At 48.1% G+C, this 17,500-nt stretch overlaps 4 protein-coding genes across 4 annotated transcripts in view; 2 read left to right on the forward strand and 2 right to left on the reverse strand.

The window, feature by feature from the left end:
• Window positions 1-552: 552 nt before the first annotated feature.
• EAH_00025730 (hypothetical protein, conserved) lies at window positions 553-2,536 on the reverse strand (the record flags this gene model as incomplete). The annotated part of the gene is made up of 6 exons (XM_013396592.1): window positions 553-1,203; window positions 1,300-1,361; window positions 1,535-1,727; window positions 1,836-1,882; window positions 2,248-2,337; window positions 2,491-2,536. 6 exons carry the CDS (start codon window positions 2,534-2,536, stop codon window positions 553-555), a joined length of 1,089 nt encoding a protein of 362 aa, XP_013252046.1.
• Window positions 2,537-3,784: 1,248 nt separating this feature from the next.
• EAH_00025740 (hypothetical protein, conserved) lies at window positions 3,785-6,733 on the forward strand (the record flags this gene model as incomplete). The annotated part of the gene is made up of 1 exon (XM_013396593.1): window positions 3,785-6,733. The coding sequence occupies one exon, from the start codon at window positions 3,785-3,787 to the stop codon at window positions 6,731-6,733; it is 2,949 nt and encodes a 982-aa protein (XP_013252047.1).
• Window positions 6,734-7,480: 747 nt separating this feature from the next.
• Window positions 7,481-9,131, reverse strand: EAH_00025750 (hypothetical protein, conserved; the record flags this gene model as incomplete). Its single annotated transcript, XM_013396594.1, has 5 exons — window positions 7,481-7,770; window positions 8,001-8,095; window positions 8,249-8,467; window positions 8,647-8,746; window positions 8,918-9,131. The coding sequence occupies 5 exons, from the start codon at window positions 9,129-9,131 to the stop codon at window positions 7,481-7,483; spliced, it is 918 nt and encodes a 305-aa protein (XP_013252048.1).
• Window positions 9,132-13,269: 4,138 nt separating this feature from the next.
• The window catches only part of EAH_00025760 (hypothetical protein, conserved), a gene marked incomplete at both ends in the record, with an annotated part of 7,838 nt that continues 3,607 nt past the window's right edge, over window positions 13,270-17,500 (forward strand). Inside the window, one exon of the mRNA XM_013396595.1 lies at window positions 13,270-17,500. This exon is cut by the window's right edge and continues 274 nt beyond it. Within this exon, the coding sequence (XP_013252049.1) occupies window positions 13,270-17,500 (4,231 nt within the window).

The following is a 17,500-nucleotide window of genomic DNA, read 5'->3' on the forward strand; positions in this document are numbered from 1 at the left end:
GTATATATTATATACCTTTTAGAGAGAGAGAGAAGGCAGATATATATATATATATATGGATATACATATATATGCAGAATATAAAGAAAGAATACACACAGACAAATACCCGATGCTCCTGCTGCTCCAGATGCTGCTGATACTGCTGCTGTGCCTGCTGCTGCTTATCCTGCTGCTGCTGCTGCTGCTGCTGCTGATCTATATATCTATATCAAGATATACTTTAACATATAAATATATATATATATATGCATATGTAGAAGCATATTCTCCTACAAGCCATATGTATAAACAATGTTTATAACTCTATGTATATCTACATCTATATCTATGCATACATATATTATATAACTACGCAGATTATTTAAAATATACATATATATGTATATGCATTCATATACTTAATAACAAAGACAACATATATATATATATACAGCAATACATACTATACACATATTATATGCATAATAAATATAATAGATAATACAATAGAAACACTGACTATATTACATATAATATATATATGTATATATACATATATATATATATATATTATGCTTGCTTGCATACCTCAGCACAACGCTGCGCAACAGCTGCCTGATGTTTGGGGTGTACAGCGCTTAAGACGAATATTAACAAAACAAAGTCGGCTGAGCCTCTTGCTGCTATTGCTTCAGGGACAGCAGCAGCAGTTATATCAAATGCTGCTACTGTACGCAGCTGCCCGCAGCTGTAGTGGTATATCTGTGCCTCCCCCCGAGCCACTGCAGCAGCAGCTGCTGCTGCTGCTGGTGTAGCAGATGCAGCAGCAGGAGCAGCACATGCAGCAGATGCAGCAGACGGCCCTCCCGTTACAATCGATGTAGAAGAATTATCACCTGCAGCGTCGTCTGTTGCTGCATCACAGGCAGCAGCAGCAGCAGCAGCTGCTGCTGCTGCTGCTGCTGCTGCTGCAGCACCCCCGGTTGCGTCTGCAGCAGCAGCACACGCTTCAGCCCCCTTCGGTGAATTAGAATCCTCTGCAGCAGCAGATGCAGCAGTAGCACTGCTAGAAGGAGAAATAGCTTGGGAGCTGCATGCAGCTTGAGGAAGCCGTTGAGATGCCACTGCATCTAGTTCTTCTTCTGCTTGCTGCTGCTGCTGCTGCTGCTGTTGCTGCTGCTGTTGCTGCTGCTGTTCCGCAACAGCAGCAGCCCATCGTTCCTGAAGCATCCGAAAGCAAGACCCACAGCGGATGCACTAAGAGACGCGCATGCATGCACGGGGTGTATGCACACCTCAGCAGCAAACTGCTATTACCTTCAGGATGGCTATTGCTCGAGGCGAACAGTCAAAGGCCGACGCATGCAGTTGGGGGTTCGCTGAGAGTGCGCAGCAGCAGCAAACGACAAAAGAGAAAAAACAATTTAATTAAATGCAGGAAATAATATGAAGTATGAACAAGCAGCACACGGCAGGTGGCAGGTGTACAGACAGCCATGCATGCATGCATGCATGCATGCATGCATGAATATATGCAGAGGCTTCTGCTTACCTAGTAGAATCGGGATGAGGGCATTGCCAACACCGCAGCCGACGTCAACGAGAAGAGGAGCAGCAGCGGCAGCAGCAGCAGGAGAGTTGCTGCTGCTCCCATTTGCATGCGTTTTGCTGCTGCAGAGTGCAGCGATCTCAGGGATCTCCTTGGCTAGCCAGGCTCTGTCTTTAAAGAAGTGGTCGGTGTTGCGCTGGAGTAAAGAGACAGAAAAAACAAAGAAAAATGCATAAAATAAGTGAGAGAAGATAGCAAGATGATTTCAGGTGTATGCACAACTCGAAGCAAACTCAAAACCCACCTTGTAAAACAAATCCCAGTGCCGCACGGCGTTCTCTAGGAGTTTAACTGAATAAAAAGAAAAAGATAATGTCTTTAAAAGCAAACAATTAATATAATATATATATATATATTGTTGTTGATATATACTTGTAGTATGAAATAACAAATTGTAGGTTGTTTGCGTTTATAATTAAATTATAAATGGCTGTTTACTAACATTTACTAAAATACCGATAAATTGATATTTATTTACATTAAATATATAATAATAATAATAATAATAATAAGAGGTAATTGATTGAAATATTAAAATGCATCCTACTACGCACAATAATATATCTTATATAAGAAAAAGAAAAGCTAAGCAAACAATAATATATCTTATCTAATTGAATAAGAAGAGCTAAATAACACACTCTTATCCACCGTACCTTTTTGCTGCTCCGTCATTTCTTCTTTATTCGTCTCCAACACTTTTGCCTTCTCCGCCAGCGCCTCTTCGCTGAGGGAGAACTTGCGCACTGCATGCAAAGATAAAATAAATAATATAAATATAATATGAAAGACCCTCTTACTGTCAGGTGTTTGTTTAGGGTTTAGGAGTTATTACTGCACTGACATGCGCCTCACACTCGCCTATTCTCTCTCTTCATTTTATTCAAAAGAAAACAAACCTGTGTCGGTATCATAGAACTCAGAAGGGCCTTCGGTTTCCTCCATTGTTGCAGCAATAGCAGCTGTAATGGGGTGTACATACACCGCTAAACATCCAGCAAAGTTGTGCGCTGAAACAGATTTCGTTCAAACGCCTCGCCGTCGACAGCCGTGCGTGAAATCGTTTTAATATGATCTTTCTTCTGCTCTAATAAAAAGAGTTATTATTGCAATAAGAGGCTATTCCCTCATATCAAGGCTGCGCTGTATATACACTTCAGTTCAAAAGGCAATAAATTCAATGAAAAAGGCCAGGGAATTCACCCCTGAAATTCATAGACAAACGACTGCACACCGTCATATGTGGCTGGGAAATAGCATAAAATGAAGAAGAAGAAACAGAAGATACACCGCAGGCATGCACGGGAGATGAATAAAAACAATAAAATCAATGAAATACCTCTCTTCTTTTAGTTAGAACCTTCCTTAGCTGGATCGCGCTGTCTCGGCAGCTCGAGGGCCCCGCACCGAAATCGATCTGCATGCGTTTCAGAAAACTGCAGTAGACAGACAAATAAAGTTCTATCAAGCATGCCTATCTGCTGATTATTATTCATAATTAATTTAAATTATTAAACTCAAAAAGCTCCTCTAAAAGTCTTTTTATTTCATCCACAGCGGCATCACATATCAAGAGGATGCCTCCGCGAAATACTGCTACGGCGTGTTTTGAAACAGCGAAAATGAATAAATAAAAGCTGCAACATTTCGCGTAAATAAACTCGGAAGAACAAAATATAAGCATTTTAGTCCGTTTTCTATTCACGAAAAGTCCGAAATCCAAGGCTTGAATGCACACACTGCAGTGGTTGTACAGCTGAGCAAGATAACGCGATCTGCTGAATACTGTTAGAATCTGCCTTTATTTCGAGTATATTTTAGTAGAGACACGACTATAATATGCTTACTTCCGCTTATATAAGGGAATGCTCCCCATATTCGTTCGACGAAGATACTTCAGCTTCCAGCCATTTCCAGTCTTTTGAAGTATGCAAGTTGTTGTACGTCACCACAGCTGCAGAAACTTGTACAGAAAAACCAATAGCATGCAAAACGGGCCAAAGGGCATCGGCCTAAGCAATGATCGACTGCTTTCTACGCTCTGAGAAACTGCCGCTATGGGGCGACCCGCCTCCCCTTATTGCATTTCTTTTTGCTGCTAAATGCTGGTAAAATTAAAAGTTTCTTTATCGGCATTTGTGATGGCGTGAATTATGAACAAGACAGATTTTTCTCTCCATACATCGCAAGAAAATGCAGGCATTGCTGGAGAGGCAGCGTCAGAAACATCGAATTGCAGCTGCGGTGGGAGGCTCTCTGCTGCAGCGAACACAGCAGCAGCAACAACAGCAGCAAAGCGTCATGCAGCGGTGGCAGTGGGGCGAAACCTATGCGCAGCTTAGACAGCAAGAGCAGAACCTGAACTTCTCTATCTTCGAGCTTCTCTCATATCACAAACTCCTAAACCCCCTCTGTTGCACTTCTGCAGCACCAGCAGCAGAAGCCCCAGCAGAGGCAGCAGCCGATGATGGGGAAAAGACAGCAGCAGGAGCCGCAGCAGATGCAGGAACGGATGATACAGCAGCACAAGCAGCAGCCAACATAGACGTAGCATCGAATGGTGCTGCAACAGAAACGCTAGAAGAAGCAACAAAACAAGAGGAGGCAGCACATTCAGAAGCAGCAGCAACAGACGCAGCAGCAGCAAAAGCCCCAGCAGAAGCAGCAGCAGCAACCGGCGTTTCACTTCATTCAAAAAGCAGTAGCCCCACCCCCCCTCCGTGTTTTGCTGCTGCTCAGCCATTTGGACGTTTTGCCGGTTTGCTGCGTAGCACATCTCAGCTGCTGCAGCTGCTGCAGCACTCAGCAAAGGGGGGGGCTGCTTCCGTCACCTGTTCAGAAGAGGAGCAGCACCCCGAAGCAGAAAGCTGCTGCAGCACTGAAAGACCCCAGCAGCATCAGCAGCAACAGCAGCAGCAGCCCTTCCTCATGGCAAGCTGTTTGTTTCAATCAGCAGCAGCAGCTCTAAAGCAGGAGGCAGCAGCATTAGAGCAACGCGGCGAGGCAGCAGCAGCAGAGACAGCAGCTGCGCTTTCCGCCTTGAAAGATACCAATCTGCTGCCTCAGCTGAATGGGCCGCTGCTGCTCCGCAAGCAACAGCAGCAGCAGCAGCAGCAGCAGCTCGCCGGAGATTCCCACAGTCTAACAGACGCAGAAGATGAGGTGCTCGGAGGAAGGGCCCCACAGGTGCGTGCAGCAGCAGCAGCAGCAGAAGAACTGGCGGTGGTCCTCCGCAGCAACGCATGCACAACCCCGGAGAAGCAGCAACAGCAGCAGCAGCAGCAGCAGCAGCAGCAGCAACAGCAACAGTCGCTGCTGCAGCAATGGCCCAAGCTGCTGGAGGCATACAGTCAAACGCTGCTGCAGTTAGAAGAAGAGGGAACGAAATCCCTCAAGGGCTGGCAGCAGCAGTTGCTGCAGCACAGACGCAACCTGTACAAAGCAGCAGCAGCAGTTGTCTGCAGCAACCGCCACAGAAAACCAACAAACACAAACAGTAGCAGCAGCAGCAGCAGTAGCAATAGCAGCAGCAGCAGCAGCAGCAGCAACAGCAGGAGCAACAGCCAACCTGCAGAGGACAGTACTGATGCTAGCCGCATGCGCACTCAGCCGCAAGGCGTTGCAGCGAAGATGAAGAAGGAAGAAGAAGAGGAGAAAGAGTCAGAGACAGCTCAGCAGACAACAGAGCAACTTAAATATGAAAGTCCCGTCCCCTGCCCTCTCGCTTTAAACTCGAAGACGGAGGAAGGGGGGTGTCCATACACCTCATCGTCTGTTAGCAGCAGCGGGCTGTCGCTGCCAAGGGAGCAACAGCAGCAAAAGCAAGAGCAGCAGAAACAGCAGCAGAAACAGCAGCAGAAACAGCAGCAGGAACAGATGCCTGAGCAGCTGCAGGAACGGCAGCACCAGCAAGAGGATCCGCATCAGCAGGAACAGCAACAGCAGCAGCAGCAGCAGCAGGAACAGCAGCAACAGCAGCAACAGCAGGAACAGCAGCAACAGCAGGAACAGCAGCAGGAGCAGCAGGAGGAACAGCCACAGGAACAGCAGGAACAGCAGCAGGACCAGCAGCAAGAACAGCAGCAGGAACAGCAGGAGCAAGGAAACTGTGTGGAGTTAGATTATTCTCGGGAGGAAGTATTGGGTGTTCTTGTGACGGTGCGCTGGCTGTGCTCCTCTGACTTGAGTTGCATGCAGTTTGAGTGTCTGTACAGCCGACTGCAGCGAGCGTTTCCCTTTGCTGAAGAGAAGGTGCTGCGGTGTTTGCTGCGGGCGCAGCAGCAGCTAAACCTCAGCAGCCAGCGGCACTTCACTTGCATTCGTCTCTGGACAGGGGCGAGGCAGCAGCAGCTGGCTCGTGTGCTGCAGCAGCTAAATGCTGCTGCGCTGCGCTGCAGGGAAGCAGCAGCCAACTACCGCAGGAAGCAAACTCTGACTGATAAGCGCATGCGGCTGCAGCAGCAGCTGCAGCGGCAGAGGCGGAGAAAGGAAGAAGAAATGCAGCTGCAACAGGCGGCTGAAGAAGCAGCGCGAGAGGCCCAGGTGTCTAGACAGCTCAAAATGACGTTGAAGGAAAAAGAAAGAAGAGAAAAAGACAAAAAAGACATCCATGAATTTAGGAAACGAAAAGAGCTCGAGGCGCAGCGGCAGCAGCAACAATTAGCAGCAGCAAAAGAAGCAGCAGCAGAACCCCTGCACATCAAATTGCTGCGAGAGGCCCGTGTGGTTCGGCGGCAGGAGCAGCACAAGCTGCGGCTGCTGCGGCAGCAGCAAGAAAGACAGGAACGGCAGCAGCAGGAGGATCTGCTGCAGCAGCGGCTGATGGAAGCTGCAGCACGACTGAAGCCAGTGATAGAGAAAGACCCCTTGCGTCTGTGGCGGCCAACTGCTTCCTCTCACATCTATTCCGAGCTAAGGCGACAGCAGCAGCAGCAGCAGCAGCAACAGCAGCAGCAGCTGCAGAGGCTAAGCAGCTTCGGGGTAGAACACTCCTTCAGCAGCGCCGCCCTTATGAAAGATATTCGTTATAGACTCAGCGAAGCTCTGGCTGCCTGCCACCTCACGTCTTCAGCTGCTGCACAGGATTTGTTGATTGAACTAAGTCAAGGAGAGGGAAGAACAAATAATATATTCCTTGCTTAAGATGGTCTTCGTCTCTCCTATTTTTATTATTTAATTTATCACGTGCTCTTCTTCTACTGTACAACAATATTTAACCCGGCGCTGCAGCAGCAGAGACCTCAGAAAAGAAGCTAACTTCATTGCAGGTATTATTAACCGTCTGCTTTTGATGTTTACCTAAACAAGAAAATGCCCTATTGGCTGGCGTGAACTCCACGTACACCCCAACATTCTCCAACCCCTTCGCTGAGCTGAGACCCGTAGCAACAAATCTCTTTGCAGCAGCAGCAGCAGCAGCAGCAGCAGCAGCTCTTTTTGCTGCCTGAGGATGTTGGCTGGAGAGGGACGCGCCTCGCATCATTGACTTGGTGGCTTGCGTTTGCATGCACAGCAAATGTAGTATACTGTGGAGATTTGCTTGGGGTTTAAGCGGCAAAATAAAAGAATAGAGACAAGAAGACTTAAGCAAATAAACTAAAGCCTAAAAAGAAGGGTCGCAGGGGCCCGCTGCTGCTGCCGCCCCGATGAAATGCAGCAGAGCGGCTACTCGCTGCAGCTGCTACGCCGTGTGGCTGTGCAGGCGCAGAGCAGCAGCAGCAGCAACCGCAGCAGCAGCAGACGCCACCGCAACAGGAGCCGGAGCAGCTATTGCAGCAGCTATCGCAGCAGCAGCGGCAGCAGCCGCGTTAGCAGCAGCCGCAGCCACAGCAGCGAGAGCCGCAGCATGAACGGCAGCAGTTATTTGTTTTTGTATAATAAAGAAATGCTTTAGGCGCAGCAATTAAGACAGGCCTGTGCTTGCTGTGCTGCAGCAGCGATGTCTATCTCTCCATCAGCATTAACTACAGCAGGCCCATAGTAAGCCATTGCATTTCTAGATTTATAATATTCATTGCGCATTGCTGATTGCGTAAGACGTACATCAAAGCGATGACTAACAGGCTCAAAGAACAAAGACCATAGAAACATTACTCCTAAAGACACCCCTAACATCACGGTGTACATTGCATCCCAAACAGGGAAGGAGGAATGCCCCCAAGTAGCCAACGCCACGACTTCTGCAGCAAACAAACAAAACAAACAAATAAAACAAACAAAAACAAATGCATTAATTCAAGCACAATACCTTTCAGAAAGGCGTAGAGTGTACTCGCATGCAAACACAAGGAGACAAGAGAAAAAGAACAAGAAGAAGAAAGAATATATGAATACGAATAAGAAAAAGAAGAAGTAAGAGAAAATGAAAGAAAAGCAAGAAAATAAGGATAAGATTATGTGATGCTCTCACCTGTAAGTGCTGTCAATTTAAAGCAAATAGCCCCAAGCCATCCCCAGGCCTCTCCAGCACCTTCTGAGTGATAGGTTTCAAGGAAGAAGAAAGCTCTGCAGCAGAAACAACAGGGAAAAAACAAATAAATACTTAAATAATAAAGACTGTGGGAGCTTTGTACGTACACCACAGCGCGGTGGAGAGCAGAAGGGCAGCTGAACAAGAAGCAGACTTAAAATAAAATAACAAGAAATTCTTCTTCTTACCCTGCAAAGAGGAACATGGCAATAGCGTCACAGAGACGCGCACTGAAGAAGATCAGCCAAGAAGAGCCTCCCCCTAAATTCTTGTTTAGCCAGAGATCATCGAAGTAATAATTTGCCGAGTACACCACCAACAAACTCAATGTTGCAGACACTACGCCGAAAGAAGAAGCCTGCTGAAGGAACTTGCTGCCGCTCCTGTACCCTCGAGACTGCTTGATGCTGCAAACCACGTACATACACAAGAAGCCGTCCTACTTTATCTTTATATATATATATATATATATATATATATATTTACACTGGCGGCGAGGAGTCTATACTGCAGCACAGCAGCATCTCGGTGTCAGAGGCAAATGCATTTGTTGTTTTCTCTTGAGACGAAATGAAGAAGAGCGGACCTGCTGTCGTCATCGGTGAGAGATTGGAAGGCCAAGACGATCAAATAACCCAAAATGAAGAGCCCACAGCCAACCTGAGCAGCCCATAGGGGGCATTTGCCTGCAACACGGCGCATTGTACACTTCAAATATCTTTATTTCTGGAGTCTATTCTCAAGTCGGCGGAGGAAAAGAAACAGCAAGGAGGGCGTCTTGAACAGGAAAGAGATCCTGGATAGGGTAGAAGGAGCTCCAGAAGACAAAGGCATCGCTACTGTGGAAGAGAACTCACCAGCAGACTCAGGGGCAGCCCGAAGAACATTTAAAAGAGCCAAGGGGTCGTTCATCCCTGCAGAGACGGTCATCAGGAGGCAAATGTATGCCCCAAGCAATGTGAATAGCCCCAGGCGAAGGCTGTAGTTCGCGACGAAACTCCAGAAAGGCTCAAACTGAGGGCCCCGGCCCTCAGGTGCCTCTCCCGGCCTCACGACGTATGTGAAAAACATCTTTATTCAAAATTAAAAACAAAGAAAAGAAATATGCAAGACAGGGAGCCGCCACGTTCGATGCTTTGGGGGCTTCGCCCGAGTCCTGAGCACCAATGGGCAGCCAGCGACACGCGAAGGAAAGCAGACAGAGTCAAAAATGGTTTTTAGGATTCTTTTTTCTAAAAAGAAAGATGGTGAAATTCAAAAGAGAAATAAATATACCGGAGAACGGACAGCGTTCAAACGACGATGCCCTTTGCACACGCTCAGCAGATCACGGCCGACTAGCGAAGACGCTTCCAGCAGTCTTTAAGCCTCGTTCAAGCAGAAACCTTCTCATGAATGAGATTCTTTTTATTCTGTTTTATTTTATTAAAACCCAATCAACTTTATTCAATATTCAGGGGAAATTTGGTGCACTAAGGCGTTAGATACAACCATACTCCTGAAACCTGAACAGGAGCCCTCGCCGGCATCCCCGGCGTTCCCGGTTTGATCACTGCACTCGACGGGTGAAAGAGAAATTCCCATGGCTAGTTACAAAGTAAAATTAAAAGGAATTTTTAATATTGATGTATTTGAAAGTTTTTGAAAGATTTTTTTGGGGTTTCGCAGCTAACACCGCCACATATTATTCCCCTGCACTGCGCGCGCCTACACGGGATCGCGCCTCAGATTATGCAGCAGTGGAAACACAGATGAAGCCTCTCTAAGAAGTAGATGCATTCGTGCATATTCATATGTATATTTAGATATGCATTCAGAGTGAAGAGACTGGGAAAGGACAGCGTGAATACGCAGAGAAAAATTGCCTCCTCCTCACCTTAATACCCTCTCTTAGGTGTAAGGAGAGCGGGCGGTCGTGCTCAAAGGCAGCCGTAAGTTGCAACTTATCCATAAAAACAAAAATTGGCAGACTTCCCCTATTCCCCCAGGCGTTCTGAGTACAGCTTCCACTGGCATGAAGCTGATGTAGAGAGGAGGTGGCCAGTCATGAGCACCACCCTCAATGCAACTAATGTTGCAAGGCCCCCCCAAGTGCAAACACAACTAATCCCCCTCTTCTGCACGCAGAAACACTGTAGACAGTTGTTAAGCACGTAGTTTAACGGGAGTAGCGAAGCTGAACTCCAGTAGAGATGCACGTACATCTTCATAATGGTACACGATGCTAAGCTAAGCGTAGGCGCCGATCTCTTATCATCAGAAATGTGAAGTCTAAAGCTTGCAGGAGGTGCGAGGCGGCCGGAGAATAGGTGAGGCACATTGATAATATCAAAAATATATTTTATTTTTGTTGAGCTCGAATGATTTCTTCGTTATTCGCTGCATCTCGCTGCCCCTCTTCAGCTTGCGCACAAGCGGGAAGTAAAGCAATTTTACTCTTGTTCTTTTTCAAGCTTTTTGCACAATATTTCTGAGTGAATTTTGGCTGTGGCCGGAAATAACCCTCACAATGCAGTGCAGCGTGATGCCTCCAGCCGGAAGAAGCTATCAGGATTGCCGGCAGAATATTATGATATAATATATATATATGTATATATATATATATTATATGAAATATAATGTAAGTTTATGACAGTACATCAGAATATTATCACAGCATTGAAGAACAAACTTTCGTGCCGTTTGCTGTTTCCGTTTCGAGGGGCAGCCACGCACGAAAGTCGGTTGGTCATTTCTGAAATACCATCTAGCGAAAAATACCAATACATCTGTATATTTAATTCTTTTGAATGCATTCTTTGGCTATAACGGAGTTATATTTGGAGCTGCTGCACCCAAGACTGGCCAGAAGGAATTTATATATGCATAACGAAAGCAATGCAAAGAAACAGCTGGGTGCGAGGAACAGCTGCAGAAGATTGTCTGAAGAGCAAAAAACTATTATATATTTGTTGTTTTTGTTTCAATGACCAATTGTATTTGGTCTTGTCTTGTTATATACTTCTCTATGTTGCTGTTCGTTGCTTTCTCTGCGTTCCTCCTACAAAGCAAATATCTCACGAATGGTAATAAACATACTGCTGCATTAGAAATGTATTTTTAACTTTATTTTCACTTCATAATTCAGAAAATTCTAATCTACGCGCTCTTCAAAGTGTAATGGCTCTTAAGGCAACCCAACAGAAATCAACAGGAATAAACCGTCCAATGATTATATTCTGTTTTCTATCTTTTTTTGTTTACATCATATTTTATTTGAAAGACTGGCTAATTCCGCCGACAATTACATCAAGGTTCGCAGTATACACAAAAAAATATTCTTTCTATTGCTGAATGAGTAGGCAGCCAGAAAGACGAGTCAAAAATTGTTTTCAGGCATCTAAAACATCCTTATGTCAATGTTGTTGTGAATATGTGGAGTTCTCTTTTATTATATCGCAGCCATTTCTTTCGGATATACACAGAGAAAGCTACAAGAGATAGAATGCGTCGAATTCGAAAAGATATACTTTTCTTCTCGTTCCCCCAATAATTTGTAAGATAAAATATTCGATAAATGATAATTTGAAGCTGCCGGGAATTCATCGTTCTTGTGCATTGCAAATTCAGATTACTAATTTCTTCAGAATGGATGAATACAACATGACGAAGAAGGCAACGCGGATCTTCAAAGGCATTGAAATCATCTGTTAATTTTTTCTTATATCTCAAATAAGTTATTGCCTGCGGCATTTTTTCATTAATAATTTGCTTCCTACAGCAGAAACCCTTTGGATGCATTATTGCGGTAAGCATGAACGAAAAGCTTCCACTCAGACAGCGCATTTCTTGCATTGCTTTTGCTCTGCATTCATGTCATACGAACAAATTCAAATAAATAGGATATTTAAATACTTTAAAGATGGTTTTGTTTTTTATTTTTGTTTTCTTCAGCCGTTCAAACCATTGCACAGGAACCACCGACCGGTGGTCGGCAGAGCGTGCGCGGTTCATCCTGAGGTGGAACAACGAAGGAAACTCGTTTTATTACCTTTAAAAACCCTTAATTTTGTTTACAATTTAAAAATAGATTGAAATTAGGCAGCCATTTCCTCCTTCAGGTCTACGCTGGGCTGAAACTCGGCCGCCCTCGAATGCGGGAGGACCCAGCCGATGAGTTCCGGCCTGCCCACCTCAGAAGATCTGCGGTGATTTATAATATTTTTGCCTTATTTATTTTGAAAATGTAATTAATTTTATTATTATTTTAATTATTATTTAATTTATTCTGAAGTTTCCTCGGGGATTGAAGCTGCAGACGCTGCTGACTACACGGCATCCGTTGCAAAGTTTTCAGTGTTGTCTCTCAAGGCGCAAGCATCGCTGAAGGTTGCGGCTGTTTCTCTGGGTTTTCTAGTGAATATTATTCATAGAATAAAATGTATTAAGAGATTAAAGCCTTTAAAGGGCAAGCATTAGACAGGCCTGGGGCTTGAAGGAGATTAATTATAATCGGCCACCAGTGGTGCGCGGCGCCTACTGTACACGACCCAACGTTCACATTAACGGAAACTTGAGATACCAAGGCAAGTTTCATTAAATTTACGAGCTAATAGGTTATTTTATTCAAATTAAATTATGAAATAAACATTTGGAAGCCGCTGTTGCATTTCAATAATGGCTGCACACCACAGCAACCTGCTGAGCTGTGTTTCTCATTCGCATGTTTACGGTAGCCGCAGCCCCTCTTTCATTGTTTTCTTCAGCATTTTGAAGGAATTTTTCATCCTATTCAATATTATTTGATTTTTATTGTTTAATATTATTTGATCTTCCTTGAAAAGCTCCGAGTTATCGGCACACACATGAGACTCTCCCGCCGCGGCGCCCTGCCCGCGATCAGCAGGAGGGTAAACGGCTCACTGTCCTCTTTGTCTTGAATTAAATGCATTACTGTTATTATTTCTTTTATATAATTTCTATTTTAGCCTGTCAATCTCGCTGAAACAACTCCTTCCTTGGGCTTCAGCAGACCAACGCCCGCCTGGAGGCCCTCCGCTGCAGCGGGATAAATCGCTTATCGTCGCCTTCTTCTCATGTTTGTAGACATTTCAATCCAGTAGTTATTCTATTTAATAGTTATTTTCTGCCTGCAGTTTAGCTGGCAGGCAGTGGGTGAGCACGGGGAGCGAGCTGAGGTGTACGTACACCCCAACAAACACAATACGAAATGGATCTTTCCTGGGGCGCCCATTCCTCCCATAAACGCGGAGAAGGCCGTAGAAGCCGCCGCAGCAAACATAGAGGGGGAGATGATGTGGTGGGGGAGCAGCATGACGTTTCTATGACGGGGTTCTTATCTGGTTTAAGGAAGACGCTCCTTAACCCGGATGGCGGTGGTGGAGCAGCAGCAGCAGCAGCAGCAGAAGCAGAACTAGCTTCGCTTCCACAAGATCAGCGTGAATATCGTGAGGCTGAGGAATACTACTTGCCGCAGTCTCGACAGGCATTGCATGACCATTGGAAGCAGCAGCTGGCGCAGCAGGAGTTGCAGTTGCAGCGCCGCAGTCGCATGCTGCAGCAGGAGCAGGAATACTTGCAGCAGCAGCAGCAGCAGGGTTGGGATATGCAATCATGTCTCGTAGAAGAGCAGCACAAGTGGCATCGCCGCGTGCAGTACGGCGGCAGCAGGCTTCCCCCTAAGCCTCAGTGGACGTGCTTAGAGCGACTGCAGCGGACACTATCAGTAGACAGCGGGGAGGAGGAGGAGGAGGAGCAGCAGCAGCAGCATCAGCAGCAGCAGCAAAGGAGTCTTCGAGGAGAAACTGCAGAGCAAGCTACTGGCTTTGCTGCTGGGGGCCGCAATTCAAAGCGCCGGGGCCCCTCCCATCTCCCTCAGCTGCATGCAGCGTGGGGAGCAGAGGGCGGCGACGCAGACCTTGCAGCAGCAGCAGCAGCAGCAGCAGCAGAAGAGGAAGAAGTATTCATCGGCCAGTACGATCACGTCAGTCCTGTTGCTTCACCCCGTTTCGGCAGGGTGGACGTACACCCGGAGGCTGCTGCTGTTGCAACACAGGAGCACAGCAGCAGACACACAACAGCAGCAGCAGCTGCTGCTGCTAGATACCCGCATCCATTTCAAGAAATCCCCCCTATGCAGCTGCCACCCGCCTACGCTGCAGCAGACGCAGCTGCAGCATCATATATCCCTAAGCTAAAAACCAAGCACAGCAGCAGCAGCAGCAGCAGCAGCAGCAAAAGCAGCCGGCGCCACCACCGCCGTTCGAATCGTCATCACCATTATGAGCAGCAGGAGCAAGACCTGCAGCAGCTGCTGCAGCAGGCGCAGCAGCAGCAGCAAGAAGAGGAGGGTGGCTATGCTTTGGGGGCTTCTGCAATTTCTTTTGGGTCTCCTGGGAGGCGGGGGAGAGCTGCTGCTGCACGCGCTGCTGGAGACGAAGAGCTGCTGCTGCAGCGTCGAGCTGCTACTGCTGCTTCGCTGCAGCAGCAGCTGGATGAGGGCTGGCGTGAGACGCTGCAGCAGGACCTGCTGCACTTTCAGAGGGAAGTCTTCAGCAGCAGCAGAACAGCAGCAAACAGCAAGAACAACAAACCCAAACATATGCATCTAGAGGGAGAGGGAGACAGGAGACAGCAGCAGATAAACACTGCTCCGCAGCAGCAGCAGCAGCAAAGGCGCAGACCCTCAACACGAACGCCCGCAGCAGCAGAAGCAGAAGCAGCAGCAGCAGCAGCAGAAGCAGCAACAACAGAAGCAACAACAGCAGAATATGACGAAGAACAAGAAGAAGAAGAAGACGGAGAAGAACGTATTGCTGATGATCCAGAAGAGCAGCAGCAGCAGCAGCAGCAACTTGAGGCAGATGCAGCAGCAGAGGAAGCAGCCCTGTTCAACTGGGGAGATGAAGACGCAGCAGCAGAAGCAGCAGCAGCAGCAGCAACAGAAGACGAGCAAGAAGATGAACAAGAAGCACAAGGGCATGAAGAAGACGAAGAAAAAGAGAGAGCAGCAGAGCAGGAAGAAGAAGAAGCGGTAGCAGCAGACTGGGAAGCAGCAGTAGCAGAAGAAGCAGCAGAAGAAGCAGCAGCAGAAGCAGCAGACGAAGAAGCTGAAGAAGAAGCTGAAATAGAGGCGGGAGAAGAAGCAGCAGCAGAAGAAGAAGAAGAAGAAGTAGCAGAAGAAGTAGCAGAAGAAGCAGCAGAAGAAGAAGCAGCAGAAGAAGCAGCAGCAGAGGAAGCAGCAGCAGAGGAAGCAGCAGCAGAAGAAACAGCAGAAGAAGCAGCAGCAGAAGAAGCAGCAGAAGAAGCAGCAGAAGAAGAAGCAGCAGGAAGCTGCAATGAGGAAGAAGAGGGAGGGCCTGAAGAAACGGAGGCAGAAGTTATAGCAGACAACGCCCTACAACTTGAAGCAGAAAGCCCTGCAGCAGAAGCAGCAGCAACAGCAGCAACAGCAGCAGCAACAGCAGCAACAGCAGCAGCAGCGGGAGAAAGCGAATGGAGCCTTGTGGCATACTCTCATTCAGAAGAGGGTGGTAGTGCTGAGGAGACAGTCAGTGAAGAATCTGCTGCTGCTGCTGCTGCTGCTGCTGCTGCTGCTGCTGCAGCAGGGGAGACCGCGAAGCAAAAGGAAGCAACAGCACCGGAAGAGGCAGCGAAGCGAGGAGAAGAGCAACGAGAGCAGCGCGTTGCTTCTGCTGCAGCAGCAGAAGCAGCAGAAAGGCAAATGAAGACGCAAAACAAAACAAAGATAGGAAGAGACAGATTCACTCTAGAGGCAATGAAGACGCTGACAACGGGGCTGCTGCACCAAGGCCTGCAGCAGCAACAGCCCCAGCGGCAGCAGCAGCAGCAGCAGCAGCAGCAGCAGCAGCAACAGCAACAGCAGCAACAGCAGCAGCAGCAACAGCTGCTGCTGCTTCAGGACACGGTCCCTTCTGCTGCAGCAGGTTTGGAAGGAGGCAGCAACTTAAAGGAGACAGAGACAGATCTAATATACGATATGCTTACCCAAAGAGCAAAGCTGCAGCAGCTGCTGTTGCTGCAGACCTCTGGGTGGCGCGCAGCGAGAGTACACCAAGCAGACAGCAGCTTCAGCAGCAGCAACAGCAGCAGCAGCAGCAGCAACAGCAGCAGCAGCAGCAACACATCTCCTCACGTCCACTGGGAGTCTCCGCAGACCTCAGAAAACTCCTTCTTTGGGACCCCTCGAGGTGTGGGGGCGGCATGGCAGCAGCAGCAGCAGCAGCAGCAGCAGCAGCAGCAGCAGGCAGCAGCACCTGCAAGCACTGAGGCAGCAGCTTTGCTGTCTCGCAGCAGCAACTCCCCCGCAAGCAGTAACGCTGAAGGAGACTCCAAAAGCAGCAGCAGCAGCTGCAGCTCCGCTACTAACGAAACAGAGGAAAGGCATGTGGCAGCAACAGCAGCAGCAGCAGTAGCAGCAGCAGCAGTAGCAGCAGCAGCAGTAGCAGCAGGTGCAGGCCTTTCGCCTATCAAAAAGGAAGCAGAGCCAGACCTCCAGGCTGCAGCTGCACTTAACAAAAGCGAAGCAGCAACAGCAGCAGCAGCAGCAGCAACACAAGCCGGTGAGCACTATGCCTCCTTTAGAGACACCGCAGAGATATCTTTTGCTGCAGCTGCTGCAGCAGAGCTGCCGCCAACAGACAGCGAAGCAGATCTGGCGTACTGCTGCAGTCCTTCTTCAGAATTGAGAGAAGAAGAACAGTCGGTTAGAAGCGATGCTTCTGCAGCAGCAGCAGAAGCAGAAGCAGAAGCAGAACCAGCTGCCGCAGCAGCAGAAACAGACGCTGCAGCAGCAGAAACAGCTGCTGCTGCGGAAGCCACCGCTGCAGCAAAAGCTGCAGCGGCTGCCGCCACCACAGCTGAGGCGGCTGCTCTAGAAGCAGCTCGAGCAGCAGCAGCAGCAACAGCAGCCCTGGCAGCTCACACTGCAGCAGCAGCAGCACCAGCAGCAACAACAGCAGCAGCAGCAAATGAAGATCAAACTGCAGCAACCGAAACTCTAAACAATTTGAAGCTGCTCATCAGCCCTAGAGAATTCGAGTTAGAGCGGGTGCGGCGAAGCAGCGAAAACAAGGGTGGTGCTGCTGCTGCAGCACGGTCTGCTGCTGCTGCTGCTGCAGAAGCAGCAGCAGCAGCAGCAGCAGCAAAAGGCTCCTACTTCACCTCCGAAGCTGGTAGTAGCGTTGCTGCTTCCGCTGCTCGGCAGCAGCCTCTGCCCACTCCACCTCCCGCCAGATCGATCCTGCGCATCCAACGGCCAGCAGCAGCAGCAGCAGCAGCAGCAAGAGCAGCGGCAGCAGCAGCAGCAGCAAGAGCAGCAGCAGCAGCAGCAGCAAAGTCAGACTCACTTGAGGCCGACACCGGACTGCAGCGAGGCTCGCAGATTTCAACAGTTGAAAGCTGCAGCGAACAGCTGCAGC

This window comes from Eimeria acervulina, genomic scaffold (genome assembly GCF_000499425.1).
Source record: "Eimeria acervulina Houghton genomic scaffold, Eah_scaff211, whole genome shotgun sequence".
In the NCBI taxonomy this organism is placed as follows: Eukaryota; Apicomplexa; class Conoidasida; order Eucoccidiorida; family Eimeriidae; genus Eimeria; species Eimeria acervulina.